The sequence below is a fragment of the Dryobates pubescens genome, chromosome 1 (genome assembly GCF_014839835.1).
Source record: "Dryobates pubescens isolate bDryPub1 chromosome 1, bDryPub1.pri, whole genome shotgun sequence".
Taxonomy (NCBI): Eukaryota; Metazoa; Chordata; class Aves; order Piciformes; family Picidae; genus Dryobates; species Dryobates pubescens.
Window position 1 is genome coordinate 1,405,209 of NC_071612.1, and position 27,765 is coordinate 1,432,973.

At 52.3% G+C, this 27,765-nt stretch overlaps 1 protein-coding gene across 1 annotated transcript; it reads right to left on the reverse strand.

Annotated features, from left to right (window-relative positions):
* Positions 1–5,159: 5,159 nt before the first annotated feature.
* Positions 5,160–19,381, reverse strand: ARL8B (ADP ribosylation factor like GTPase 8B). Its single transcript, XM_054179964.1, has 7 exons — positions 19,147–19,381; positions 9,061–9,141; positions 8,292–8,365; positions 7,210–7,303; positions 6,399–6,466; positions 6,105–6,175; positions 5,160–5,302 (listed from the first exon to the last, which is right to left on the reverse strand). Exons 1-7 carry the CDS (start codon positions 19,267–19,269, stop codon positions 5,253–5,255), a joined length of 561 nt encoding a protein of 186 aa, XP_054035939.1. The 5' UTR covers positions 19,270–19,381; the 3' UTR covers positions 5,160–5,252.
* Positions 19,382–27,765: the final 8,384 nt, after the last annotated feature.

The window sequence follows — 27,765 nt, forward strand, 5'->3', positions numbered from 1 at the left end:
TTAGCAACCAACCCAGGAAATCCAGTAACCAGCCTCAGCCAGGTCCTCAAAAGCACCACTTTATGAGTCTTTAGAGTGTGGTTTCCCTATGAGGCCAAGAAAGGATGATCATTATGGTCCCTTCCAGCCCAAACTATTCTGTGATTCTCTGAACTCCTTTGCTCCTCTCACAGAAGATCCAAGGAATTACCACTGCAGCAGAGATGTGTCTGGTTCAGCTTGAGGATAACATTGTTCCCCACAATTTGGTTGTGAGGTGGTCTTAGATACTTCTACCAGCAAGGGATGCAGTGGTTCTACCACAGAGGAATGAGCAGAAGGATGACTTTCAACACCACTTTTATTGAAGCACTTCAAAATGCTCACAATGATAGATGTTGCCTTTCACAGAACCGACCCTGCAACCTCAGCACTAAAAAGGCACTAATCCTGGCACAAAGGTCTACTTACCCACCTTCACCTTCCACTGTGAGGCAAACCAAACCACCAGGTAGTTGACCCCTCCTTTAAAAGGGGATGTGCACACACTCCCACCAGCTGAGTGCCATTCAGGTGATGTAAAAACCTCCCCCCCACACTGTGTTCCACCAAGGCACACTTTAACACTTGGCTTTAAGTCCTAAAGCCACAGGCTGCTCCTTGAAGGTTCATCACCTGGTGAGAAGAGTCATTCTGTGCTCATCTTGGGGGAACCAGAGCCCTGAAGCGCATCCCAGGTGCTCACACTCGGCCTTTGACACAACTCCTTGCTTTGCTGGTGGTGCCACCCGCTGTGCACCTTGCTCTGAGCACGATCACAGAATATTTAAGGTCACTTCAATAACCTGATTTCCACCACCACCCACCTCCTCCCACATCCAGAGCCCTCTGGAGTCAGGGGGAGTGCAGAAGCAAGCAGCAGGGAGCAGAGTGGGGCATGCAGCAGTGCTTTCAGTCACACACAAAGCAAATCAGGACATGCCACTGGACAGCCACGGGGGACTAGGGAAGGAAATCCTGACTGAAGTGAACAGCTCAGCAATCCTAAGTCATGCTTCAAGTTCTTAGAGATCCCTGCCCAACACTCCTGTATTCATTTCACCAGAGAGACTGGTTTGCTTTGCCCTCCTCCTACCCAAAAAATGAAGGTGATGCAGGTTTAGCTGTCAGCACCCAAAAAAAGAACCCTTCCCCAACCTGTTTCCAGAATGATGCAACGAAAAAACCACAGATCCATAGTAAAAACCTGCCAGAGATCAGCAAACAGCTCCATGGTTGTGCATTTCTCACAATGGCAAGGGGTGGCACAGACCTGCTCTGTGCAACTGCCAAGGCTGAGCTGGGCAGGGTGGTGGTGACCATTATGCTGCCCTGGTAACTGCACTTACAGAAACCACCATCCACACCGAGGCTGGCAGGATATGGACACTCCAAGGAGAGCTTTCCCACAGCCTGCTGCTGCAGGTGCACACACAGAGAGTTCTGCCCAGGCTAGCACAGAGATGTGCTGCACTACCATCACCAAGTGATCCTTTGGGCTTTGGAGAAGCCCAACAAGTGTTTAGAGCTGATAGGTTGGACTTGAGGACCTTGGAGGCCTTAATGATTCTATGGCTATCTCATGTCATGGGCACACCCTGCAATCCCAACACATCATGAGCTGATGAAGGTGTCTGACTTGCACGACCAAGAGTTGTCTCTGGCTCAGTCATTTGCCTTGCCACAAGACAAAATGTTCTTGGCCAAGGCCTACTGCAGATGCAGCAGAAGAGTTTCAGGATCACAGCTATGGATAAACTCAAGTACAGTAGTTTATGTTACTACAACATATCCTCAAAAGCAACTTCTGTTGAGAAGAGGCAATTTTAGCAGTTGTTTTACTGTCCAGGCTCCCAACAGAGCCTGAGCCAAGTAACCACCATCAGAGATTAGAGTGGCCCAACAGACTTCTACAAGCATAGCATAGCTATGGCCTCCAAGCTTAGCAGAGAACACTGCCAATGCCCACCTTGGGCTCTACACCTTTCTTAGGACAGAAAAAGGTTTAACCTTGGACTTAACTGTGCCAGAAGAGTGAGTAGTTTCTCCAGTCCAAGGCTGAAAGGTGGTGAGAGCAACCTCACTTCTCTGCAAAGACTTCCTACACTTCCCTTCTGTTTCAAAAGGTGCTTGGAGAGTTAATGAAGCCCTCAACCAGAACAGGGAACTCCTCTGCACTGGCTTCAAGTATTCACTTCAAAGCATCTGGAAGAACCCTGAAAGAGCTGTGAAAAACAAGGTGGAGTCATTGAGTGGAGTAATACAAAGCTGCTCTTTAAACACACCACAGGGAGTTCCTGGAGCTCCTTGCTGGTGCTGTCTAGAAGTAGAAACTCAAATACCACACTGAGCAAACAGCTGCAGCCAAGCCCAGACCACAGCTGATGCAGGTGACCAGCGTGAGAGCAGCCAAGGTGAGAAACCTGACAATACTGTGCTCAGATTCTGCATCTAGAGGCATCTTGGTTTGGTTGCTCAGCTCAGGTAGCTTGGTTGGCATGCAGGAAACCCCTCAGCTGAGGAGACTCACAGGATCTTTTGCCCCATGGTTCATTAGTCCTTCCCACCAGCTGAGTCACTTCAGATGAACATCACTGCCAAAAGGATGCTACCTGAGCAGCACTCAGGCCTACAAACTGACCTCATCCAGCACCAAGTCTGAAAGCTCACCTGGAGACAACCCCTGAGCAGAAGACATCCAATTTGTGACCATTACTTGGAAGCTGACACAGGCTCCTAAGAGTTAATTAGTGAGCCAGGGCAAATTGATGCAGCAAAGCATCTGGGAAGAGCTATCAGTGTCACCTCAGATTGACATCACTGCCAAGATGTTGTTCAAGGCCTCAGTCAACAACAGCCTCACCTTCCATGGAGGTAAGCCTCTTTGTGCTGTGATGGGCACTGGATGGTCTGGCACTGCTACACCTGACACGTGCTAGAAAGGCAAAGTTTGGGCTTGAGGACAAGAAACAGCTCGTAGAGGCATGCATTTGGCTCCTGAAAACACAGCTCCAGAAGGCTGCCCCTGCCTAAGACCCTCCAGCTGACCACTGCTTTGTCACCCACTTCTGCTCAGCCTGACTGGAGCTGAGAAAGCCCCAGGCCTGCCAGGTGATTTTTATAAGCATCTCCCTTGGACAGCTGAACCACAGAGCACAAAGCAGCTCAGGCACACCCCGAGCCTCCTTCCCCCCACCGGCACCTTCTGGGAGAGCAGCCAGACACCCCACAGCGCATTCCCCCGAGTCAAGCCACACCAAGCCAGTCAGTTAAGTGTCAATACAACCCTCAAAACATAAAGTTTATTGAATAAAGCTTGGAGAGCAGTAAACCAAACAGATGCATCCACCTAAATAAAAAAAGTTCCACATATTTACAAAGTTCAGTCATTGGATAAGTTGTTCACATGCAGAGAGTAATGCACAGGTTAACAATTGGTAGTGTTTGGATGCCATAAACGCTGGAAGCAGTGAAGTATATCAACACCAAACACATCAAGTTCAGCTATAGGCCAGTTAACTAAAACAGTGACCTGGTCCCCCCCACGAAGATTCACACATTCTAGTTTAGTTTCCTTAATTTTAGGCACAAGCAAGTTTGCTAAATAAAAGTAACTGTAGCAGTTCCTGGTGAACTAGGGACTACAGCAGCAGGTTATTATACCCTCTTCCTCTACAGCACCAGAGTATGAATGACTTGAAACCATGCTTCGAGAGAACGGAAAGGGGGCAGCCGCGGGGTAAAGGGCAGGCAGCGCGGTGCGAGAGTTGGTACGGGACAGTAAGGCCGTGGCAGGTCCAACGGAAACTGGCTGCTCAGAACCCATCTGGACTCAAAGGAGTGCTTCCAAGCAAAGACTCTGAGAGTGAGGTGCAGAATCACACACGGTGTGAGGCGAGACAAGCGGGTGTACCACGGGGCTGCAGACACTGGGAAGCTACACTGACACCACCCAGGAACGAACCGCTCCCCACGAGCCTGGCCCTGTGAACAGGCTGAGGGGGAAAGTAAAGCTACCCCAACAAAATATACTACTAATAAAGTAATAAATGACAACCTGGAGGTTCCACACACTTCCCTACGCTGCAGGAGATGGATTCATCGGCTCTCTTGTGCTTTGACACAGCAGCACGTTTCCTCTTGCCCCTCGACAGCCTTTGGCGGGTGGTTACATCGAGAAAGCAGGTCTGGAGCTGTCACCATAGCCTAGGGATTGCCATAGCACCAGGTGAAAACTGTGCCCAGCCACTTCAGGAGCAGGACAGACAGCAGACAAATCACACAGGGGCCTTGTGCTAGAGGTCAAAAGGACTGACTGGATACAAAAGAACAACCCGTCGGTAATTTAAGTGGCATGCAGCTGCTCAGAATGCGTGTTCTGGTTTCTGAGAGAGACCACGAGTATCTGGAGATAGAAAAATGGATTTGACCAAAGTCTGATGGTTCCTAGCAGTCTGTTTGCATGCTGGAATACTCCACATTTGTGTTGGCTCGACAGAACTGTCCATTCCCATCCCCTCCCCGCCCTGTCCCCAGACACAATGTTAAACAGAAGCAACAAAAATGATTCTCCACAGTTGACTCTTTCCCTAATTCATCACAGGAGTTCTTTCAAGTGACAGGAGAAGATCTCAGCTGGACATGAGTGATGCTGATCTAGGCTTTGTGCTGCCCTCCCCCCCCTGCAAACAGCTTCAGTTCCTCTGCTTACACACACCATATGCATCTGTGAGATCAATCAGTATCCCACAGCTCACTCTTCAATGTTTTCTAGCTACTGTATGTGGCATCTTCCAGCATCAAAATGCTGTCAAGCCTCTGCACCTTCAAGCCACTAAACACTAGAAATAAAACACTGGCTGAAAATCATATAAAAACCTGGCCCTGAAACACCAGAACAGAGTGGTACCAGCAGAGTTAACGTGGTAGAGAGATATTTCTTTGTTTTCCTTTAAAAAGCAACCCCCCCATACAACCCTCCCCACCACAGATGGGTGTAAAATAAATACTTGTGCTGACTTCATCATGACAACTCTAGTTGGTTGGTGACAGAATAGGAGTACAAGTCTTCAGCAGTGCACATGAGAAATGAACTGTGAAAAGGCAGATTCTGGATACAGGATTTTTTTTGGGGGGGGAGGGGGAAGAGGGGAGGGGGGAGGCAATATCTCATCATGGAGGGAAATGGACAACTGAGATTATGGCCAACTGGTACTGGAGACTCCAGGAAGACTTCAGCTTCTTCTAGATTTTGAATGCTGAATAAGCCACTGAAGCGTGATATCTAAAGAGAGGAGAGAAGAGAGGAGAGCAAGTCCCACATGCAGCTGTCCACCTGTCTAACTGCCATGGCTTTGGAGGGCCTCCCCCACAAGCAGCCCTTCTCCTAAGGATGGTCCAAGGCAAACCAACACAATAGCTTTTGGGAATGCCTGCTGTCTGTGCTTTGGTCCTGCCCAGTAATGCTTAAAAGTAGTATCTAAACCCAGACATCTTGGCTCCTGTCAACCACACTTCTAGGAGAAGACATTCCTTCAGGTGATGCTGTGGGATGGCTCACAATCAGTTTCAGAGCAATGCTGCTCTGCCTAGCCAGTCTGCCTCTCCTCACCTGATGAGAGCAAAGTTAGTTTGGCCCTTCAAGGCATTAAGCTCCTCAGTGGCTGAAGAAGGGCCTCCAAAGCAGGTGCCATGCACTAGCACCTCACCAGCCCAGTCCTTTCAGCAGCACCTTCCTTACAGCACCAGGGATGCTCAGTTGTGCTGTGACCCTTGGGTGGGACACAGGACAGGAGGGGAGGATCAGCTTCTCCTAGACACCACATGAGTGTTTAAGTGATGGTAAGGTGACCTGGGCTTCTTGGATAAGAGGCCAGGAGAATTCCCCAGGCTGTTCATTTTCCCTGGAAAGAAGTTGAGTCCACTTCTGGTACCCTCAGGCACCCTCACCAGTGCACTTACACATTGCCCTTGGACTGGTCACCAGTTTCCTGCAGCCAGCAAGCTTTGTGTTTAAGCAGCTGCAATCCCCCAGACCATCCTCTGCCAGCTCCTCACAATGCCTGCTGGGTTAGGTCAATAATTACCTATATTATCTTTCTCTTTGCAAGAAATTGAGTAGCAGCAGATTTCTCTGTCCTGAATAGCAGCAAGGTTCCTGTGGAAGAGAGAACATTTCAAACACACTTCACTTCCAACAAAGACTCAGAGAATCTAAACTCTTCCCCTTCATCCTCTCCACATTTAATTGTTTCTATGCACTGTTTCAGCTACCTCCTGTTGCTGGCTTCTCTGAGTAATGCCAGCTTCTTACCCAAGAACCCTACATAGAAGAACTCACTGATTGAGTTAAAGTCTTTCTCAGGAAGGGTTACACTTACATCTTTTCAATTAGCTGTTTCTCATCCAAAGCATTGGGAAGGTCTCTCTTATTTCCAAGTACTAGAACCTGAAATGCAGAGCAGAAGGAAACAGCTGCAGCTTTACTGAAATAAGCAAATCTCAGAAACCCCAAACCCAACCAAGCCACCCCCCAAATTTCAGGGGAGTCTGACAAGCAATCTGCACTTGACTGTTAAATCTAACAGAATGAGACATTCACTCTTAAACCAGATGAAGAAGTAAAAGTGGCCTAGCCACAGGGAAAAAGGGGTCACAGAGAAACTGTTCTGTGCAAAAAGCAAGCCTGAGAACTCATCAGTTGATAAAACTGAGAACCATCCCAGTAGAATCCCAGCTGAGATTCCCCAAACTTCCTCTGAATTATAGAATCACAGAACTGTTGGGGTTGGAAGGGACCTCAAGGCTCAGCCAGTTCCAACCCCCCTGCCATGGGCAGGGACACCTCACACTGCAGCAGGTTGCTCACAGCCACATCCAGCCTGCTGCAAACACCTCCAGGGATGAGGCTTCCACCACCTCCCTGGGCAACCTGTGCCAGGCTCTCACCACCCTCCTGAGGAAGAACTTCTTCCTAACATCCAATCCATTTCTGGTTTTGTTCCATTCCCTCTGGTTTAATCACTGAAGGATAACCATTTCAGGCACTAGGGGCAGGTAGTGCTCGTACCTCAAGTAACTGCTAAGGTTAAGCCTTACAATCACCTTCAGAGCTCAAAGCAGCTGTCAGAGTTGCTGGAGTTATGCACACCCCCTAAGGAAGTTTAACTGTGTCAGGCAAGCCTTACTTACAGGGATTCCTTGTAACTGGGGCTTATCTAGAAGGTTGTGCAGCTCATTTCGAGAGGCTTCTATTTTCTCCCGATCTGCAGCATCTACCATGTAGCTGTAAAGAGAATGGGAGGCGAGGTCAGAGAGGCTCAACTGCTTCACAAGGAGCAGCCTCTACACTGCCACTTCTGAGCACACTCAACAAGGCTTGAAAGCAGGATCTGCTGAGCAAAGACTGTGGCTCTTGATAAAAAAAGATATCTCAAAGATCAGAGGAGATGAAAGATGCTTTGAGGCAGGCAGCACTGTCACCCAGTTCAGACAGGGAGTAGTCAGTACTCCAGCTCAGACACTGCTGAGAACATAACCCAGCTGCAGCCCTCAGCTTAAGGGGAAAGCAAGGTCAGGATGGTTGGAGCAGTTACCAAGTTAAAACAAGTACTCCTGAGTCAGCACAGAATGGGTTGGGTTGGAAAGGACCTTAAAAGATCATCCAGTTCCAACCCCCTGCCATAGGCTGGGACACCTCCTACTAGAGCAGCTCGCTCAAGGCCGCATCCAACTCGGCTGTGAACGCTGCCAGGCTTGGAGCCTCCACAGCTTCTCTGGGCAATCTGTTCCAGGGCCTCAGCACCCTCATGGCAAAGAGTTTCTTCCCAATGTCTAACCTAAATCCAGCTTCTTCCAGTCTGAATCCATCACCCCTCATCCTGTCACTGCATGCCTTTGTCAAAAGTCCCTCTCCAGCTCTCCTATAGCCCCCTTCAGCCTGCTCTGAGGTCTCCCCAGAGCCTTCTGTTTTCCAGGCTCAGCAACCCCAACTCTCTCAGCCTGTCTTCACAGCAGAGGTGCTCCAGCCCTCTGATCATCTTCATGGCCCCCTCTGGCCCTGCTCTAACAGCTCCATATCTTTCTTGTGTTGGGGACTGCAGAGCTAGACCCAGCACTGCAGGTGGGGTCTCAGCAGAGAGGAGCGGAGGGGCAGAATCCCTTCCCTGCCCCTGCTGCCCACGCTGCTGAGGATCAGCCCAGGGCTCAGCTGGCATCCTGGGCAGCAGTGCAGTGAGGAAGGGCACCCACAGGTGGCAGAAGCTGACACTTACACAATGGCATTCACTCCTCTGCAGTATCGTTCCCACATGCTTCGGAACCGCGGCTGCCCTCCTATGTCCCAAATCTCCGAGGCAAAGGGAGAAAGAGTTTGAGAGTTCAGCCAGGCAGTGCTCAAACACACACAGGTAAGACAAGAAATCAAACCACACTTTCCCCCCTCTTAGGCCAGCTGCAGGATGTTTCACAGAGGTCAGAAGCAGTGCCTCACACAGCTGCTCAAAGCTTGCTGCAGCAAGGTGCAAGCCAAAGTTATCTTACACCAGATGCAAGAACAAACCTGGCTGCTAAGTTCACACACTGTGGGATGTCAGAGACTTGACACTGACTCCAGGCTTTGCTTTTGATGAAAGCCTGCCCACAGGCAATATTGATGAGGAGAAGAGGAGGATCCCTGGGCCCTAAGCATGTAAAAATTAACTCAAATTAAAGCTCTCTTACTCCCTGAACCTGGAAATCACACAGAGGGCCTCACTGAGCAAACACTAAATGCACCCTTCAGCTAACTCATTTAGCTGAGCCTCTTCAGCTTCCTGTATTCAAAATCCCCAATAGAAATTCACAGATTGGTTTGGGTTGGAAGAGAACTTGAAAATCATCCAGTTCCAACCCCCCTGCCAAGGGCAGGGATATCTTCCACCAGACCAGGATGCTCAAGGCCTCATCCAGCCTGGCCTTGAACACCTCCAGGGAGGGGGCATCCAGCTTAGAAGCTGAAAACAACCTTCCATGGGATTAAAGGGGCAGTCAGTGGTAACATACCTTTATTGTAACATTACCCTTTGTGACTTTTCTCATGTTGAAGCCCACAGTAGGAATCATATCTTCACTGAATTGACCTGACTGGAAAAAGAACAGAAGGTTGAATTTAGTGACAATCTAATGCAGCTCCTTTACAGTGTAAAACAGCAGCAGCTTTCTCCACCCAGCTGCCTTCCAGCTGAAGCTGTCAGGGCCAAGAAGCTGTAGATGTTGCATAGCTTGTGTGAAATCAGGCATTTCTTACAAGCACTTATCACAGAATGGTAGGGCTGGAAGGGACCTCCAGAGATCAAGCCCAACTGCCCTGCCAAAGTAGGGTCACCCAGGAACAAGTCTCCAGAGGAGACTCCACAACCTCTCTGGGCAGCCTGCTCCAGGCCTCCAGCACCCTCACAGCAAAGAATTATCTCCTCATGTTGAGGTGGAACCTCCTGGGTTCCAGTTTGTATCCATTGCCCCTCATCCCATCACAGAACACCCCTGAAAGGAGCTTGCCCCTTTCTTCTTGCTCCTCACCCTTCAGATATTTATAGACATCAGTAAGATCCCCTCTCAGCCTTCTCTTCTTCAGCCTAAACAGCTCCAGGGCTCTCAGCCTTTCCTCATCAGACAGATGTTCCAGACCCTGCATCATCCTCACAGCCTCTGTTGGACATTCCAGTAGATCCCTGTCCCTCCTGGACTGGGGAGCCCAGAACTCTGCACAATCCTCCAGATGTGGTTGCTCCAGGGCAGAGCAGAGGGGAAGGAGAACCTCCCTTGACCTGCTGGCCACACTCTTCTTAATGCACCCCATGAGGCCATTGGCTCCTTGGCCACAAGGGCACATTGCTGTGCCATGGATAACTCCCTGTCCACCAGGACTCCAAGGTTCTTCTCCATGGATCCCTAATCTGCACTGGGGCACATAAATAAGTTTCCAAGCCTTAAGGCAGTGAGGGGAGCAAAGGTGCTTGGGGAGAAGTGCTCTGCCTTGCTTAGCAGATGGGCAGCTGTAGGAGAAGAGCCAGACACCTCCTTCTGCTACAGCCCATCAGGGCCTCCTGGCTACCTGGCAGCTAGAAACACCCACAAGATGCTCCTCTGATGCAAGCTGCTGTGTGGTCAGCAGTTACAGCAATAAATCACTCCTGGGGAGTAAGCTTCCAACCCACAGCCATGAGTTAACTCCCTGAGGAGCTCCAGGAAGTGGAAGGACCTGACAGGGCTGCTTCCTGCTAGGCTAGAGTGTCCAGCCTGTTCAGCACTCAAAATGCAACTGGAGACTGTGTCAGGCTGCTTCCACCAGAAGCTGAGCATCTCTCTAAGCACTGGCATAACTGCTACAAAAGAGGCTCTCTGCTGGCAGATGTTTTACTGCCTGCCAGGCTTTTATCTGTACCAGCCTGAGAGCCAAGTTCACAGCTGCCTCCTGCAGCTAAGCCAGGAGTCATAACAAGTGATAGCAAGCACAGCTTCCCTGGCTGTTTGGCAGAAGGTGAATCTCAGCCACAGTGGCCATTAAGGATCTCACCACATCCATTATGGGTTTGAGCTCCAGACAGGCAACCAGATTTGGTTGGCTCAGATGCACTCAGTTGTTTAATCAGGGTCTGGTATCACAGCAGCAGAAAGGCTGCTCCCTGATGTGGCACAGAGAAGCTAGCCTGAGCTCAAAGCCTTTTAGGATCTATGAAGTAAACATCACAACACCCCACAGAGTCAGGGCCCAACAGCTCACAAGCTGAGCAGTCCCTGCTGTCCACAGCTTGCAACCAGAAGATGCCCAGCTTGTAGCATCAATGCTTTGCCCATTCACTCCTATGCCTGGAAGCCCACAGCTTGCTCCCCTTACCTCTGCCCCCAGGAAAACTCTTGTGATCTTCCACTAGCAAACTGGAGCTGCAGCCTTCACACAGCACAGCCTCCAGGACAGTGCTGATGGACATTAGAAGGCAGCTGAAAACATCCAGGTGAGAGCAGCCTCATCTGAGCTGATTTGGTCAAGTCCCTCAGCTCACCAGCACATTGTTCCTGCTGCTCACATCCAAGCTCTGTTCAGTTTGGGAAGTCAAGCCAGCAGGTCCCTGAGGAGGTGGTGATTTCTCACATTTAAGATCTGCTCTCCAGATGCAAGGCTAGACAGACTAACAGTGTTTTTAAAGGGGTGGAAAGAGTCTCCAAGTCCTTGAATCCAAGGAATGCAACAGTAAAGAGAGTGATGACCTGCAAACAGACAGCTTAAACCTCATCTGGCAGGGGCTCTGCATTCTCCTGGGGAAGAAGTTTCAGCTAAGCTCCACAGACCAGTCTCATGCAGCACTGCCTCAGAAACTACCCTGACCCTTCTGCTGACTCAGCAAGGTAGGTACACAGCCTTCCAGTGCAGAGTTGCCCACTTCAGCCAGTCTGATGAGGCAGTTGTTTAACCATGGTGCTCTCCATGTCTGAGGCAGCTCAGTGCAGTACATAGAGCAGACACTGCCAATCTTGCCTCTGAAGGGTCAGCTTGCTGTGGCTGCTCCAGACCCACTGCATTCCTGCCTCTGCAGTCACACCCTACACCCACATCTCCTAACCAAACATCTCCCAAGCACTCCCTGAACCTCCACCTCTTGGTGCTACTTCATGTTACCCTAAATGCCACCAGCTGCTCCCAGACTCTTCACCTTCTCTCAGCACTCTTTCAGGACAGGCTCCTTCAGCTGGGAGCAGCACCCCATGTGCCACATGCTCAGTGCACTGTTGAAGGGATTGCTGTGATCCACCACAAAGAAGCTCTCACAGAACCCTCAGAAGAGCACTTTTTACCACTTTCCAAGCGCTCTCTACCCACCCTACACATCCAGTTGGCACAAAAACTTGCCCTGACTTGCTTAGAAACTGTAAGCTGTCTCAGTGTGGGTGCTCCTGTGGTCACTGTACCCCACAAAAGCTACCAGCAGACACCTCACAATGAGAATATGGTTAAAGTGATTTTGCTGGCAGGCAGTGATCTCCTTTGCCAGCTTCTGCTATTGAATCCAACTCTCTTGGCCCAGAAAGGGTTTTCTTAGCCCAGAACTCAGAGGGCTTTTGTTTACTACCTCTACAGGGGGAGGGGAGGAAAGCAGGAACTCAGCTGCATCTTGGGAGCATTGCTATGTAAAAGCCACTCACACCAAACAAGAAGAACATGATTTTAGGAGTAGGCATTTGTGTTTGAATCAGACATCCCTGTCCCCCTTGGAGCAGATGACTCAGCCCTATCACTGTGTGTTCACAATCCCATGCTTTCTCCTCTTAAAGCAGAGACCAGCTTTAAAACAAGCTTGATAAGCACAGAAATGTTTTCAGTCCCTGCTCTGGAAGCTCTTGGCTGTTGTCACACACAGAAGCATTGCTCAAACACTCAAAGACAGGCAGAGTAGCTGCTTACAAACCTAGCAGGAGCATCTGTTTGCAGCACCAGGCAGCTGCTGTGCTTAGAAGGCCAGCCCTGTGTACCAGAAGTGGCTCTGAATGAAGCCACCACACCATGCAGACCATACAGCATGAACACAAACTGGGGGCTGAAGGTCACAAACAAAGCAATCTAGCCCCTGTGTGAAAGGCAAGAGAGAGGGAGACTAAACAGACCCAACTTCAGAGAGCACACAGAGGGAACCTGCAGCATGAGCCTTTAAGCCTCCTGGTGTGAGAGACCTTCCCTCTTCCAATACTCCAAGGTCCTGCAGAACCCAAGCACACAACTTCAGCGCCCCAGGAACCCACTGACCTGCCTGAGCACTTGTTGGATAAGGATCATTCAGAGCAGCAAAACTGCCCCCAGACTGAGCTAGGTCCCTGCACTGCATTCCAGTGCAGGGCCAACACCTCCCCACTTGGATGGCTCTGCTTCAGCTCACCTCACATCTCCTGCTAGCACCAACTCTTGCACAGCCCAGCATCACAGAATCCCAGACTGCTTTGGGTCAGAAGGGACCTTTATAGGGCATCTACTTCAACCCCTGCAGTCAGCAGGGATATCTGCAACCAGAGCAGGTTGCTCAGAGCCCCCTGAGCTGGAATGGTTCCAGGGATGGGACATCTCCCACCTCTCTGGGCAACCAGGGATAGGGGCTCACCACATAACTTCCTCCTCTCCAGTCTAAATCTCCCTCTTTCAGTTTAAAACCATCATCCTTTGTCCTGTCACAACAGGAACAGACTTCTGAGCAGGGTCTATCTTTCTTACAGCCCCCTTCAAGTGCTGAAAGGCCACAAGAAGGTCTCCACAGAGCCTTCTCTTCTCCACACTGAACAATCCCAGCTCTGTCCTTGTAGGAGAGGTGCTCCAGCCCTTGGATCATTTTTATGACCCTCTTCCTGGATCCATCCAACAGGCTAATATCCTTCTTGTGTTGAGGACTGCAGAGCTGGACACAGCACCCCAGATGAGGTCTGAGCAGAGGGGCAGCATCCCCTCCCTGGACCTGCTGGTCTGCAGCATTTATAACTTGCTCTCTCCATCTCCCTGCCAGATCCCAGGCTGGCCCACCAGCTAAGCCCAGCTTTGCTGTGTGCTCTGAAGCACCAGCAGATGTGCCAAAGCATGGCCACAAGCATTCCAGTTTAGTCTTCCTTAGTAGTCATCATTAAAGCAAGCTGCTTAGCAAGCATGCTATCTCCAGTTGTCCCAAGTAAAAGCAAACCCAAGCACACTCTGCCTCCTTCCTCTGCCTCTCCATAGCCACAGACTGCAGACAGGAGACTCCTAACTTGCAGGGAGCTGTGCTTAGCAGGCTGTCAGCACCAAGCCCTGAGCAGCTCCATCAAGTAATTGAGCAGAGGGCTGGAATTCCTGCTTCCTGCATCTTCCTTCAGAATTCATTTCCAGACATTAAAAGAACCATTAAGGGCAGAACTCAAACTGCAGCAGTTCAACTGGTGCTCCTTCTTCCTTCCTTCCTGCTAGGATCACAGAATGGATACACAGTATATACTGTGATACTGTGAATGCATTGGGTTGGAAGGGACCCTTGAAGGTCATCTTGTCCAACCCCCCTGTAGGGAACAGGGACACCTCCAACTAGATCAGGTTGCTCAGGGCCCCATCAAGTTTGACCTTGAATGTCTCCAGGGATGGAGCCTCAACCACATCCCTGGGCACCCTGCCCCAGTATTTCAGTCCCCTCATTGTGAAGAGCTTCCTCTTGATGTCCAAGAACCTCCTTCTAGTGTCCAAAGAGCAGCAGAGTGCTGGCCCTCTCCTGCTGGCACTGGGAAGCACACAGCAGTTTGATGCTGAATTCCATTCACAAGCTCCTCAACCACCAGCTAACAGCTACCAGATTTTGATTCCACAAGGAGAGAAAAGGTCAGGGCAGCCTTCAGCTTGCTTCTCATAAAGCTGATGTGATTCATTACTGTTCCAGGACAGATTTCTTCATACAGGCTTTGTTACCTCACAACAAGGATTTATCATCTTTGCTCATAAAACTCTTCAGCCACCTAGAAGAGATTGCAAACAAGCCTAACCCAGTAGGAGACACCACCACTGGGGTATGGATCCCAGCCAGGACACTCCCCATCCACCTTAAGCTCTGCTGTTCATCCCTCAATGTCTCTCTCTTCACACTACAAAACACATCTCTCAGAATTCTCCTTTTGAAGCTACCACTGCCCTCAGCCTCCTCTGCAGCATCCAGAGTCTCAGCCAAGAAGTGCACCACACATGGACAATTCCTCTCTCTGCTTTCTGTGGTCCTAGCTCCTTCCTGAAAGAGTTCAGTGTTTCAGCTGCTTGTGGTCCCATTCAGAAGCTTCAGCTCTAGTTTAGGAGCTGCAGCCTTTGTGATCCAAGAGGCCCCTTGAAGGCTTCCATAGCAAACCTTCTGCAAATGGTTGCTGTGAAAACCAAAGCAGTTCATTCTGACAAGAAAATGCATGTTCATGAAATGGAATATTCAAGAGGAGATGGACTGCTTATCATGGAACTGCCAGACAGCAGTGAAGTAAGAGCTAAGGAGGCATCTTTGCTGTCTGAAGGTCAGTCATGGAGGGGCTTAGGGCACTTCACACCTCTGCCAGTCATCAAAGCACCTTTCTCCAGGTGTTCTATTGCTTATAGAATCCTGTAGAGGAGCTTAAGACCACAATGGAAGCAGTATATTCTGATTTCAGTCCACCTGGGGTACAGCAAGCCTTCAGCACATGAACTGCTGTATGAGTCACCCCAGATGGGCTCTATTAGCTAATGAAGTGAGGCAATCCATTTCAAGAGGCTTCTGTGATTAAGAAACACTTCACTTAGAACTCTATCAACCTTCTCCCTTAACTACCATGTGTACAAAGTGACAACAGACTCTGTTTATGGCCTACCTGGGTGTTTGAGAAGGCACCAAAGCAGCAGCAAAGCTCTGTGGAGCAACCTTTTGCCACACTTCTGCAGCATGACTTCTCTAAGTCAAAGTTACTGCTAACAGTCATGAGGAAGGAAGTCACAGCTCCCAGCTGGTCAAAGGAATCTTCTGCTGAGAGGCACTTCAAACACTCTTTAGAAAGCAAGGCCTCATTCAAAGCTTTGCCAGATACTCCAGAGGTAAAAAGCAGACCACACAAAGTTGGACTTTGACACAAATCTTCAACAGGGACCTCCTTTATCCCATCAACACAAACAGAACTGGCTGAGCTAGGCCTGCTTAAGTGCATCAGGAAGACTCAGGGAGAGTTAAACCTGACAACTGAAAGAGGAAAAGACTAACAGGGAGAGAGAGTTAAACCTGACAACTGGATGAGGAAAGACTAACAGGGAGAGAGAGTTAAACCTGACAACTGAATGAGCAAAGTCTAACAGGGAGAGAGAGTTAAACCTGACAACTCAATTAGGACAGTCTAACTGGGAGAGAGTTAAACCTGCCAACTCAATCAGGACAGTCTAACTGGGTGAGACTTAAACCTTATCAGGAAAGCCTGGCTCCTCCTCACCCACCCTCGCAGTTCTCCTCTCCTGCCTGCTGAGGATCAGGCTGTCCAACTTCAGCATTCCAGTGCCAAACACCTGGATAAAGGATTGCCCTACTGGCCTTCGAGCAAGACTTGACACTAGGAAGCACAGCTCTTGGGTGAAGCACTTTGCAGAAGCTGAGCAAGTGTCCCCTGGTCCACCACATGTGCTGGGAGCAGTCAGTTTACTTGAGTCACGTTTCAGTTGCATCACAGGGCTGGGGAGCTGGGCTGCCTCTGGTAGCTCCCCACAGCAGCGTGGCTGGGAGTCAGCCTGATGAAAGGAAGGCTGTTAGGAGGCACCAGCTGCAAACAGCAGAAGATACTGCAGGCTCCAGTCACTAAGGGGCATTTCAAGGCCTCAGATAAGAAGCTGTGACAGCAGGATGACAGGCACTTTTTCTGAGTAAGAGCCACAGGCCATCTCCACCATGGAAATGAGAAGCAGGAAGAAATGATATCCTCCCTTGTGAGCAAGTTTACTCACACACAAGGAAAACTTATGCTTAACAGCTAATTAGAGACAGTGACTAATACAGAGCCTCAGCAAAGCAGAAGCTGCAGGAGTTGCAGCCAGCTCTTAACAAGGTTTCACTGCTCAGGCTGGTCTCAAAACCTCTTAGTCAAACTAAGTTTGCCCTGATTACAAACTAAGTGCTTGTTTACACTGGAGGAATAAACAGGACCCAAACCAGCCAGCAACCAAAAAGATCATTCTAGAACTGGACTGTCTGCTTTTCCTGGCCTTTCACTCCAGTGATAGCCTGCTGCTCTACCAAGTCTCCTGTGATACTGGCTTGGGTTTTATCTCTAGTTGCACATGCCTGACTTGATTGGCATTGATTACATTACAGATTCCTATTAGGTTAAACTCAAGAGCCTGGCAGCAGCCCTTTGTTAGGCAGAATGCAGCCTTCTAAGCCATACCAAGCTCCTGGTAGGTAATCCAGCTTTGAGAGCTGTTCTACAGGACTAGCATCTTGCTGTGTCATTCCTTTCATTTTAGCTTTATGGAATCCCAGTGCTCAACAGCTAGCTCCATCCACACCATTAAGTGGCCTGCAGAGAGCAGTTAGTTTTGCAGCACTCCTTCCCAAATGCATGCTCTGAATTCGAGTCAGTCAAGGGAGCAGCTACCAAGCGAGCTCTTGGTGAGAAGCAATCCTGTGCTGGCAGCTGAAGCTCATGCTGCTATCTCTTCCAACCAGTAACAAACCCCTCAGCAAATCTCCTCACTGATTGTTTTGGTTTATGATTTTTTTTTGTTAGAGCCAGCAGATTCCCCAACTAAAAACTTCAGCCATGTGAGTTGTTACCTCCAAACCCAAAGCAGCTAACGAGGCTGTGCCATTAAGCCTAATGATTTCCTCCTTGTTTCACTCAGTTTTGCAAGGCAATTTGAATGACACTCACTCAGATAAATTTCTGGGTGTGCTCCTAAGCTGTGTTTGAAATCTTGCAAGATTCTGCCTCCAGCTTGCTTTGCTGGGGCTTGAAGTCAGCTCCACTTAGGAGAACTTTTAGCAGCTGAGACAACTTAGATGCTGTAAAGGGAGATGCAGCTAATACAACCACCCTGCACTGCTCCACATATCTGCAGCACTGTTCCACAGTAAGCCTCCAAAGGAGATGTGCTTCTGGTACCTCAGTGCTTTGTCAAGTGTCGGCACCACAGAAGACAAGAAAAAGACCTGCAGAGTAACCTCAGTACCCCAAGCTGCAAGAGAGCACTGATCAGCATCAGTTGAGCAGCCACAGACTGAGGCTGTTCAACACTTTCAGAATCCCAGTTTGAGGCACCCAAACCCAGAGGCAGTGGCAGCCACTGCTGTGGGTGACAGAGAAGGCTTCTGGCACTCTCAGCTAGTCCAGCAACTTTCAACTAAACACAACCAGGCAGAGAAGAGCTACCTCTGGTGAGGGAGGACACATTTCACACAGCTATCATGAAGCCCCCTGTGTGTCAACCTGCTCAGCTCCACCAGAGCTTGGCTGTGTTTTGACAGCTAGTCAGTGTGACAAGGATTGTGCATAACTGCAAGAGAGTATGAGTCCTTCTCCTATCCAGCAACACATTCAACTGACAAATAAATACATCCAGAAAAACACTCAGTGACATTAAGGATGCAGCCTCAAGATACCTCAAGCAACCAAAACACTGAAGGTCTGCTCAATGCAAGGTTGAAGCCATCAGCTGTCTCACTCTGGGTACACTGCATTCAAGCCAGGCACACTGCAAAACCAGAAGGTACCCTGGTTTCCCATTTCAGCCTCTCTAAAAGGACTTCCAAATCCCAGCTGGTCTCTCTGGCTGTTTTCTGTCACCTCTGCAGAACAAGACACTGCTGAAGGCTCTTAAGCAAGCCACTCTTTATTTGGTTCAACAATGGAAAAGCTTCATGTAGGAGGATTCCCACACCCTTCCTTCATCTGCTCCAGGCAGATTGTCAGATAAGCAGGCCCAAGCTCAGCAGCCTGCTGCTGTGGGGTTTGGAACTTGTACTTCTGGGTGCATACCTTAGGAGAAAGTAGATGATTTGATACAGGCATCAGCAACCAGGATAAGTGAAAAAAATAAATCTGAGAGAAGAACCAAGAGTGGGAAACATTTAAATCATTTACTGAGGAGCACTGAGAAAAGAGTGAAATGGGAGGAAGTAGCTGAAAACGCTCTTCAAGGAATCACAGAATCGTTGGGGGTGGGAAAGACCTTTCAGGTGATCGAGCCCAACCACCATGCTAACACACGGACAAGCCTGCAGAGCACCCTGCGGAGCTGCGCTCTGCCACAGCCCTCGGCGCCCTCCCGGCTCCCATCAGCACACAAAGGTTCATGGAGCCACAGCAGCCATCGAGGATGGCTCCGCGGCCTCTCCCGGCGCCTCCGCAGCAAGGGCAGCCATGCCTGCTCCCGGGCAGCCCAGCCGAACAGCCTCACCCAGCACTTCAGCTCCACGCACCGAGACACAGCCGAGCGTGCGGGGCAGGCGGGCAGCACCCAGCCGGGGCAGACAGCAGGCCGCTCCCGGGCGCTGCCCCGGCATCGGCCCCCTCCCGCCGGGCCCGCACAGGCCGCGGCGCCCCCCAAGGCCCCACCAGGCCCCGGCGCGGCCTATCCCCGGCCCGGCGCGGCCCGCTCACCGCGATGACGTTGACGAAGGTGGTCTTGCCCGAGTACTGCAGCCCCACCAGGGTGAGCTCCATCTCCTCCTTCCAGAAGAGCGAGCGGAACCAGTCCAGCAGCCGGGAGAGTAGCGCCAGCATGGTGGCGGCGGGGAGCGGACGAGCCGGGGGCGCTGGCGAGGCTGGGCCCGGGGACTGGCTCCGACGGCGGCTGGCGGACACCGGCGCGCTCCCACACGGCCCCGCTCGCCCCCGCGCCGCGGTCATATGACGCCTCTCCACCGCGCGGCAAGAGCGGCCGCGCCTGCTGCCGTTCCGCGTTGTGCCGCCCCCTGCCGGCAGTCGTCAGAACAGCGCCCGGGGAGGACCGGCGGCGGCGGGAGGGCGGGGAGAAGGCGAGGCCACGCTGCGAGGGGCGGGGGCGTCTGCTCCAAGCCTCAGCAGCGCCACCTAGGGCCGGGAGCCTGCGGGGTGCCTGCTCGCGGCCGCCAGCAGCAGAGTGTCACGGAGTAACAGAAGCAACCAAGGTGGAAAAGACCTTCGAGATCACCAAGTCCAAGCTATCACCCAGCATCATCTGATCAACTCAGCCATGGCACCAAGTGCCTCATCCAGTCTTATGTTAAACACTTCCAGGGACGGTGACTCCACCACCTCCCTGGGCAGCACATCCCAAAGGCCAATCTCTCTATCTGGGAAGAACTTCTTCCTAACATCCAGCCTGAACCTCCCCTGGCACAGCTTGAGACTGTGTCCTCTTGTTCTGCTGCTGCTTGCCTGGGAGAAGAGACCAACCCCCACCTGGCTACAACCTCCCTTCAGGTAGTTGTAGACAGCAATAAGGTCTCCCCTGAGCCTCCTCTCCTCCAGGCTAAAATCGTACACTCACAGAATCGTTTTGCCTGGAGAAGCCCTCTGAGACCATCCTCTAACTCTGCCCAGGCTGCACACAGCCCCCTCAGCCCCACCACCTCGGGCAGGTGCTGTAGGAGGGTATCCCAGCTCTTCATGCCTGCCCAGGCACCATGCCATGGCCACATCTGATGCCCTAACTCCATATCCCGCTGCTCTCACTGGTGTTCCGCTCCTAGCCCATGGTCTTTGACCCATCCTCAGCCCCAGCCACCTGCTGAGTGCCCCCCAGAGCCACCCTGGCCACTCTGCCCCCCAGCAGAGTGGGAAGCAGGACCCCACCAAGCCTGCACAGAGGGCTGAAGCTCCAATTGGAAAGAGCATCGACTGTGGAGGCTTTTCTTGGTGCATCCTTTGGTTTGTCAGCCTCTCAGGCTGGCCACATCAGAGTTTCTGTTTCATCCCCTGAACTACAGAGCTGCATCCAAACCCTGGGCTTGCAGAGGACTAGAGAGTAAGAAGTATGACCCATAATATTCTCATGTGACAGATGCAGAGTGTTCTTGAAGCAAGTGAACTCTCTCATAAGACCTTGTGCATGCTCTTAGAGCTCCCAAAAGCTAAGGGTCATCCCCCATCCCCCCCCTCCTTGTTCTCAGTTACTCTTGCACAACTTGCCAGTCTCCAGAAGCTTCTGCCAGGGATCCATGTGTTTTCCATGGATCTTTCCCCCAGGTAATTTCACAGAATCACGGTTTGGGCTGGAAGGGAGCTCCAATAGCTCACCCAGTCCAACCCCTCTGCAGTCAGCAGGGACTTCCTCCACTAGATCAGCTTGCTCAGAGCCCTGATGAGCTTCACCTTGACTGTCTCCAGGGATGAAGCTTCAACCACCTCCCTGAGCAACCTGCTGCAGTGTTCCAGCAGCTTCATGGTGCAGAGCTTGTTCCTCACAGCCAATCTCAATCTGCTCTGCTCTGGTTTGAAGCCCTTGCTCCTTGTCCTATCACTGCAGGCCTTTGCATATAGTTTCTCCCCATGCTTCTTGTAGCCCAGGTGCTGGAAGGTCACCATTAGGTCTCCTTGGTCTCTTCTCCAGGCTGAACAACTCCAGCTCCCTCAGCCTGGCCTCGTAGCAGAGGTGCTGCTGTGAGCCTTGCTGCTGGTCAAGGTAACTGCTGCTGCTCATCTACATTCCCAGCCCAGTTCTGCACAGCAAAGCCAGCAGCAGCAGGTGGAGGTTAAAAATCTGCCAGCTTCAACCAAGAGCAGAATGAGAAAGCAAAGCACACATCTGTGTGGCTTTTAAAAGGCAAGGTGATCAGAGTGATCCAGAATTACCAGCTCTGGACATCTTCATTTACATAACAGATTCCACACCTCCTCTACAGAGCTGTCCCCCGAGAGGCACCGCTGAGGAGCTCAGCGTTTGGGTCCTCCACAAACTGTGTGGCTCCAGCTCTCCAGGTGGCTAAGTGGTGACCTTTGCAGCGTGAGGCCAAGGCAGGAGGGACCTGAGCTGAGCAAATGAAGAGGTAGCTGAAGAAGATATCATGAGGAGTCTACAGAAGAAGAGTGGAAGCAGCCCAGGCTCTCCGCCACGCTTCGTTGGCTCGCTGTGCTCCGTTAATTCAGCAGCAGCTCTCGGGGCACAGGGATCAGGCTGAGGAGGACTTCTCTCCATGAAGTTGAAGTGCAAAGGTGGAAACCTTCTGCCTCCAGACGCTGGCACACTCCACAGACATTGGGGACCCACAGCTCCAGCCACACAGCCTCTCTAAGCCCACAAGTCTCACCCAACACAGGCAAGAGGCTGATTCTCCCCAGCACTGCAATGGGAGAGGAAGGACCAGCACGAGCTGGGCTCCGTTCCCCCCTTCCCCCTGCTTATGGACATCCCAGCTCTAAGGGCAGCAGAAGAAGCAGGTTCAGTAGTTTTGTGGAGGCTGACTAGTGAAAAGAAGGAGGACAAGCAGCTCAGATGGTGCAGAGGAGCACCCAAGGAAGCAGTAAGATTGGTACCTGGAAATGCTGATGCTGTTGGGCACTGCTCATGTTTGCAGAGCAGCAAATACAGTCCCAGGCCTAAGGCAGTGCCAGCAGAAGCTAACTGGCCTTTTCCTTTCCTTTGCTTCAGAGGAGTGCTACAGCTTAGCTAGTCTGGTCCCTGCCTAACAAAGCAACACCTAGGAACTGCCTTGGAGCACCATGATGCCATCAGAGAGTCACCACATCCTTCAGGCTGGGAAAGACCTTTAACATCATCCAGTCCAAACAGTAACCCAACACTACCAAGTGTGCTGCTAAACCCTGAGCTCAGCACCACAGCTACACAGCTCTCAGACCCCTCTGGGGATGATGATTCAACCACTGCCCTGGGCACCCTGTTCCAGGCCTTGACAACCCTTTTGGGGAAGAAATTGCTCCTCCTGTCCAACCTAAACCTCCTCTGGTGCAACTTGAGACCATTTCCTCTTGTCCCATCACTTGTTATTTGCAAGAACAAACCAACACCTCCACCCCTCAGCCTTCACTTCTCCAGGCTGAACAGCCCCAGTTCCCTCAGCCCTTGTGCTCCAGACCCTTCCCCAGCTTCACTGTCCTTCTCTGGACCTGCTCCAGCCCCTCAGTGCCCTTCTTGGAGCGAGGGGCCCAAAACTGAACCCAGGATTCCAAGTGCAGCCTCCCCAGTGCCCAGCAGAGGGGCAGGATCCCAGCCCTGGTCCTGCTGGCCACCCCATGGCTGGTGTTTCTGAGTGTCTAACTCAAGGACAGAACTCATCACATCAAGTTCATATGCTCTTGGCATCCCCCTCAAATGAATGGGACTCTGCAAAACGCTTTGCACTGTGATCAGGAATGCAGCACCAAGCACTCATCTGGGTGCATAACATCTTGACTGCTCCATGCAGAGCTGTCTGCAGAAGCTCCCTGGGGATCTCTGCACTCATTAGTGCTTCAGTGCAGAGCACTCACAGCAAAGCCATTACTGAGGCTGTGGCTTGAGAGATATTTCTGGCATCCAAGACCTGCAGAAGGCCATATCAGAAGGAGAGAGCACATAAAGCCAGGGACACTTTCTGTGTCTAGATGTTTCCTGGAAACATGAAGGTGATCCAAGGGCTGGAGCACCTCCCCTACGGGGACAGGCTGGGAGAGTTGGGGCTGTTCAGCCTGGAGAAGAGAAGGCTCCAGGGAGACCTCAGAGCAGCCTTCCAGGACCTGAAAGGGCTCCAGGAGAGTTGGGGAGGGACTTTTGGCAAGGTCTGGGAGTGACAGGATGAGGAACAATGGCTTGGAGCTGGGAGAGGAGAGACTGAGACTAGGGATGAGGAAGAAATTCTTTAGAGTGAGGGTGAGGAGACACTGGCACAGGCTGCCCAGGGAGGCTGTGGCTGTGACCCTTCTCTGGAGGTGTTCAAGGCCAGGCTGGATGAGACCTTGAGCAACCTGGGCTGTTGGGAGGGGTCCCTGCCCGTGGCAGGGGGGTTGGAGCTGGATGAGCTTTCAGGTCCCTTCCAACCCAAACCTTTCTGTGATTCAATGATTCTATGAAGAGGAGAACCACTGGATTCACCCAGGGCTGTACCCTCAGATGAGGTGTTTGGATAATGACAGAAGCAGCACTCTTACTGCTCCCAAAGACAGCAGCCCCAGATTCTTTCTGTGCCCTTTCAGGAAAACACTGACATCACAAATGGCAGTAGAGGCTTTCTAAGCAGTGCCATTTGGTGACCAACCACTGCTGACTGGTAAAAGGTTGTCAAGGGTCAGGGCTGGGCACCAGCTGAGTGCCAGAGGTTCTCCAGGAACCTCTCTGCCTTCCCAAAGGGAAGAAGGGAGAGAGAGTGATGGGGTGGGAAAGAAACTCAAGCAGCTGGGATGGGAAGAAGAACAATGCCATGGGATAGAGATAGAGACACAAACCAAGAGCCAAGCCAAGCCCTGATGGCACCACTGGCACCACTCCTCTGGAGAAAAGGAGCCTTAGGGGAGACCTCACTCAGTGCAACTCCCTGCCAGGAGGCTTGAATGAGGTTGGGGTTGGTCTCTTCTCCTAGGTAGCAAGTGACAGAAAACAGCCTCAAGTTGCCCCAGGGGAGGTTTAGGTTAGGCATGAGAAGAAACTTCTTCACTGAAAGGGTTCTCAAAGACTGGCACAGGCTGCCCAGGGAGGTGGTTGAATCCCCATCCCCAGAGGTGTTTCCAGGCTGCAGAGATGTGGTGCTGAGGGCCATGGCTTAGCACCAGCCTTGGTAGAGCTAGAGACTGGGTGGACTCTCTGACCTTAAAAGTCTTCCAACCTAAACTCTTTTCAGACTCTGTGGGTAAGAAAAAGGGGAGGACACAAATCTGCTCTTCAGACCAGCATCAAACAGATGGCAAAAGCAACTAGACTGAGGCTGGTGTAAAGCCAGAGGGATCATGCACCAGGGCATGACAGCCTGACACCAGGAGGATCCCCTGCACCCTGCCTGCCCCTTCATCCCCTGACACCAGGAGGATCCCCTGCACCCTGCCTGCCCCTTCATCCCCTGACACCAGGAGGATCCCCTGCACCCTGCCTGCCCCTTCATCCCCTGACACCAGGAGGATCCCCTGCACCCTGCCTGCCCCTTCATCCCCTGACACCAGGAGGATCCCCTGCACCCTGCCTGCCCCTTCATCCCCTGACACCAGGAGGATCCCCTGCACCCTGCCTGCCCCTTCATCCCCTGACACCAGGAGGATCCCCTGCACCCTGCCTGCCCCTTCATCCCCTGACACCAGGAGGATCCCCTGCACCCTGCCTGCCCCTTCATCCCCTGACACCAGGAGGATCCCCTGCACCCTGCCTGCCCCTTCATCCCCTGACACCAGGAGGATCCCCTCCACCCTGCCTGCCCCTTCATCCCCTGACACCAGGAGGATCCCCTCCACCCTGCCTGCCCCTTCATCCCCTGACACCAGGAGGATCCCCTCCACCCTGCCTGCCCCTTCATCCCCTGACATAGTACCAGTCAGGGTTGGAAGGGACCACAAGGATCATCTAGTTCCAACCCCCCTGCCATGGGCAGGGACACCCCACACTAGATCAGGCTGGCCAGAGCCTCATCCAGCCTGGGCTTAAACACCTCCAGGGATGGGGCCTCAACCACCTCCCTGGACAACCCATTCCAGGGCTTCACCACTCTCATGGTGAAGAACTTTCTCTTCATGTCCAGCCTGAATCTCCCCACCTCCAGTTCATTCCATTCCCCCTAGTTCTATCACTACCTGACATCCTGAGAAGTCCCTCCCCAGCCTTCTTGTAGCCCCCTTCAGATACTGGAAGGCCACAATTAGGTCACCTTGGAGCCTTCTCTTCTCCAGACTGAACATCAGGAGGATCCCCTGCACCCTGCCTGCCCCTTCATCCCCTGACACCAGGAGGATCCCCTGCACCCTGCCTGCCCCTTCATCCCCTGACACCAGGAGGATCCCCTGCACCCTGCCTGCCCCTTCATCCCCTGACACCAGGAGGATCCCCTGCACCCTGCCTGCCCCTTCATCCCCTGACACCAGGAGGATCCCCTGCACCCTGCCTGCCCCTTCATCCCCTGACACCAGGAGGATCCCCTGCACCCTGCCTGCCCCTTCATCTCCTTGGCAGCTTCCCTGACCTTGCTGGCAGAGCTGCACTAATTGGTTCCCTGCACAGGAGGAGTGGCAAATGCTGCCTGCAGAGAACAAAGGCTCATTCCCCTCCTTCTCAGCACGCTGTGGAGCATTTATGGAAGGTACCTTGCCATCAGATGCCGCAGATCAGAAGTGCCCCAGCTGGCCAGCAGCAGGGAAGGAGGCCAGGAGAGTGCTTCTCCCCCCCAGCACACAGCTCTGCTTTTGTGTCCAGGGAAAGGCAGCTCATAAACTCCTGCCAATTAGGCTGGGATAGGAGCTGCACTTGGAGAGTTCTTCATCCATTTGATGGTTCATTACCTGGGAAAATTTCACAGCCAGGATTAGGCCTATCGGAGTGGATGGGATGCTGGCACTAATTAGTCCTCCTAACGAGCCCAATTGTGCACAGCTTTCCAAGTCTCTCATTAGGAGGAGAAAATAGGACACCTCCCCTCAAAGCAGTGTCCTGCTGGACTCCTCTTGCATTTGTCTGCAGCTAAAGGCTGCTCCCACGGGCCAATGAAGACACAAACTAATTGATCTGAGGAGTTAGTGGCACTTCCCTCTGCTACTGGGCAGGGGCCCGTGGTCAGATGCCAGCACCAGTGTTGCTCTGAGGTTTTGCATGGTGTCATAGGATTGTTTTGGTTGGAAAAGACCTCTAAGATCATGGAGTCCATCAGCCCAACGCCACCATGGCCATTAAAGCACATCCCCAAGTGCCATGGCCACAGGTCTCTTGCACACCTCCAGGCATGGGGACTCCACCACCTCCCTGGGCAGCCTCTGCCAGTCCCTGACCACTCCTGCAGCAAAGGAATTTTTCCCTCATCTCCAAACTAAACCTCCCCTGGCAATGAAGCTGGGGAAGGCTCTGGAGAACAGGGCTGGTGAGGAGCAGCTGAGGGACCTGGGGGTGTTTAGTGTGGAGAAGAGGAGGCTGAAGAGAGACCTCATTGCTCTCTGCAGCTCCCTGAGAGGAGGCTGGAGCCAGGTGGATGTGGGTCTCTTCTCCCAAATAGCAAGAGATGAAATGGCCTCAAGCTGCATCAGGGGAGGTTTAGGCTGGAGATTAGAAGGTTGTGCTGTGGCCTCTGATCATCTTCATGGCCTCCTCTGGACCCTCTCCGGCAGTTCCTTGTCCCTGTGCTAGGGGCACCAGAACTGGAGGCGGTGCTGCAGGTTGGACCTCACCAGAGCAGGGAATGCCCTCCCCGTGCTGCTGCTCACACTGCTTTGGATGCAGCTCCTCGGCTGCAAGCACATTGCCAGCTCACCTTGAGGGAGGCAGACGTGCCTTGAGAGCTGACCTTCAGCTCCTCTCTCCTGACAGAGTCAGCCCTGCCTCTTTTCTGCAGCTCGGGACGGGACAGTGTCTTGAGGGCGCTTGGGAGGAGAGCCAGGCAAGGCAGAGGGAGGTGCCAGGGAGGGAAGCGGAGCCCGGCATCCCCGGGGACCCTGGGGCTGCAGGCGGCAGCGTGACTCCGACGCGAGCAGAGGGATCTCATTTCCCAGGCTCCTGCAGGCTGGGGGATGCGGCACAGGGGCGCAGGCTTGGCCCCCAGCTCCCCCGAACCGCCGCCTCCAGGGGAGCCCAGGTGAAGCCCCGCGGGCTGGCCGTGCCCCTGAGGGTCCCTGGTGCGGGCTTTGCCGGGTGGCATCACCTTGCCTTACCCTCCTCTGCCTTCCAGCGCTGTAGCAGCAGGCTGGAAACGTGGCGGCAGCGCCCGGGCTGGCAGGATGTGAGACTTTGGGGTCCGGGGTTGTTTTTCCATCGGTGGCAGTGAAAACATAAACGGAGTCCTTGGAGCACTTTGATCCGGCAAAGGCTTTGGAGCCTGAGCTGCTGCTGCCTGCAAAGTGATGACCTTCAGGAATGCTGGCGAGTCCCCGGAGCCAAGCAGCAGGAGCATGAATCAGCAGGAGGGAGCAGGGGGGGGCTGGAAAACGAGGTGGGGGGAGGGGGAAAAAAAGAGCCTGCTGTTACCAGCAAACACCCAAAACTTTCCTCCTGGCCCTCCAGTCAGATTTATTAGCAGAGACCTTGGCACTCGCACAGGGCCCTGCGCAGAAAGCCAGGTCCAGGCTCCCAGAGTCCTTGCCCAGCCAGGGCTCAGTCACCACATTTCACCCTTGCTGCCATTT

Coding starts and splice junctions, on each gene's coding strand:
- ARL8B (XM_054179964.1), bottom strand. CDS start 19,269: ATGCTGGCGCTACTCTCCCGGCTGCTGGACTGGTTCCGCTCGCTCTTC. Junction 9,142..19,146: donor CCTTCGTCAACGTCATCGCG/GTGAGCGGGCCG, acceptor TTCTTTTTCCAG/TCAGGTCAATTCAGTGAAGA. Junction 6,176..6,398: donor AAACAGCTAATTGAAAAGAT/GTAAGTGTAACC, acceptor TCTCTTCCACAG/GAACCTTGCTGCTATTCAGG.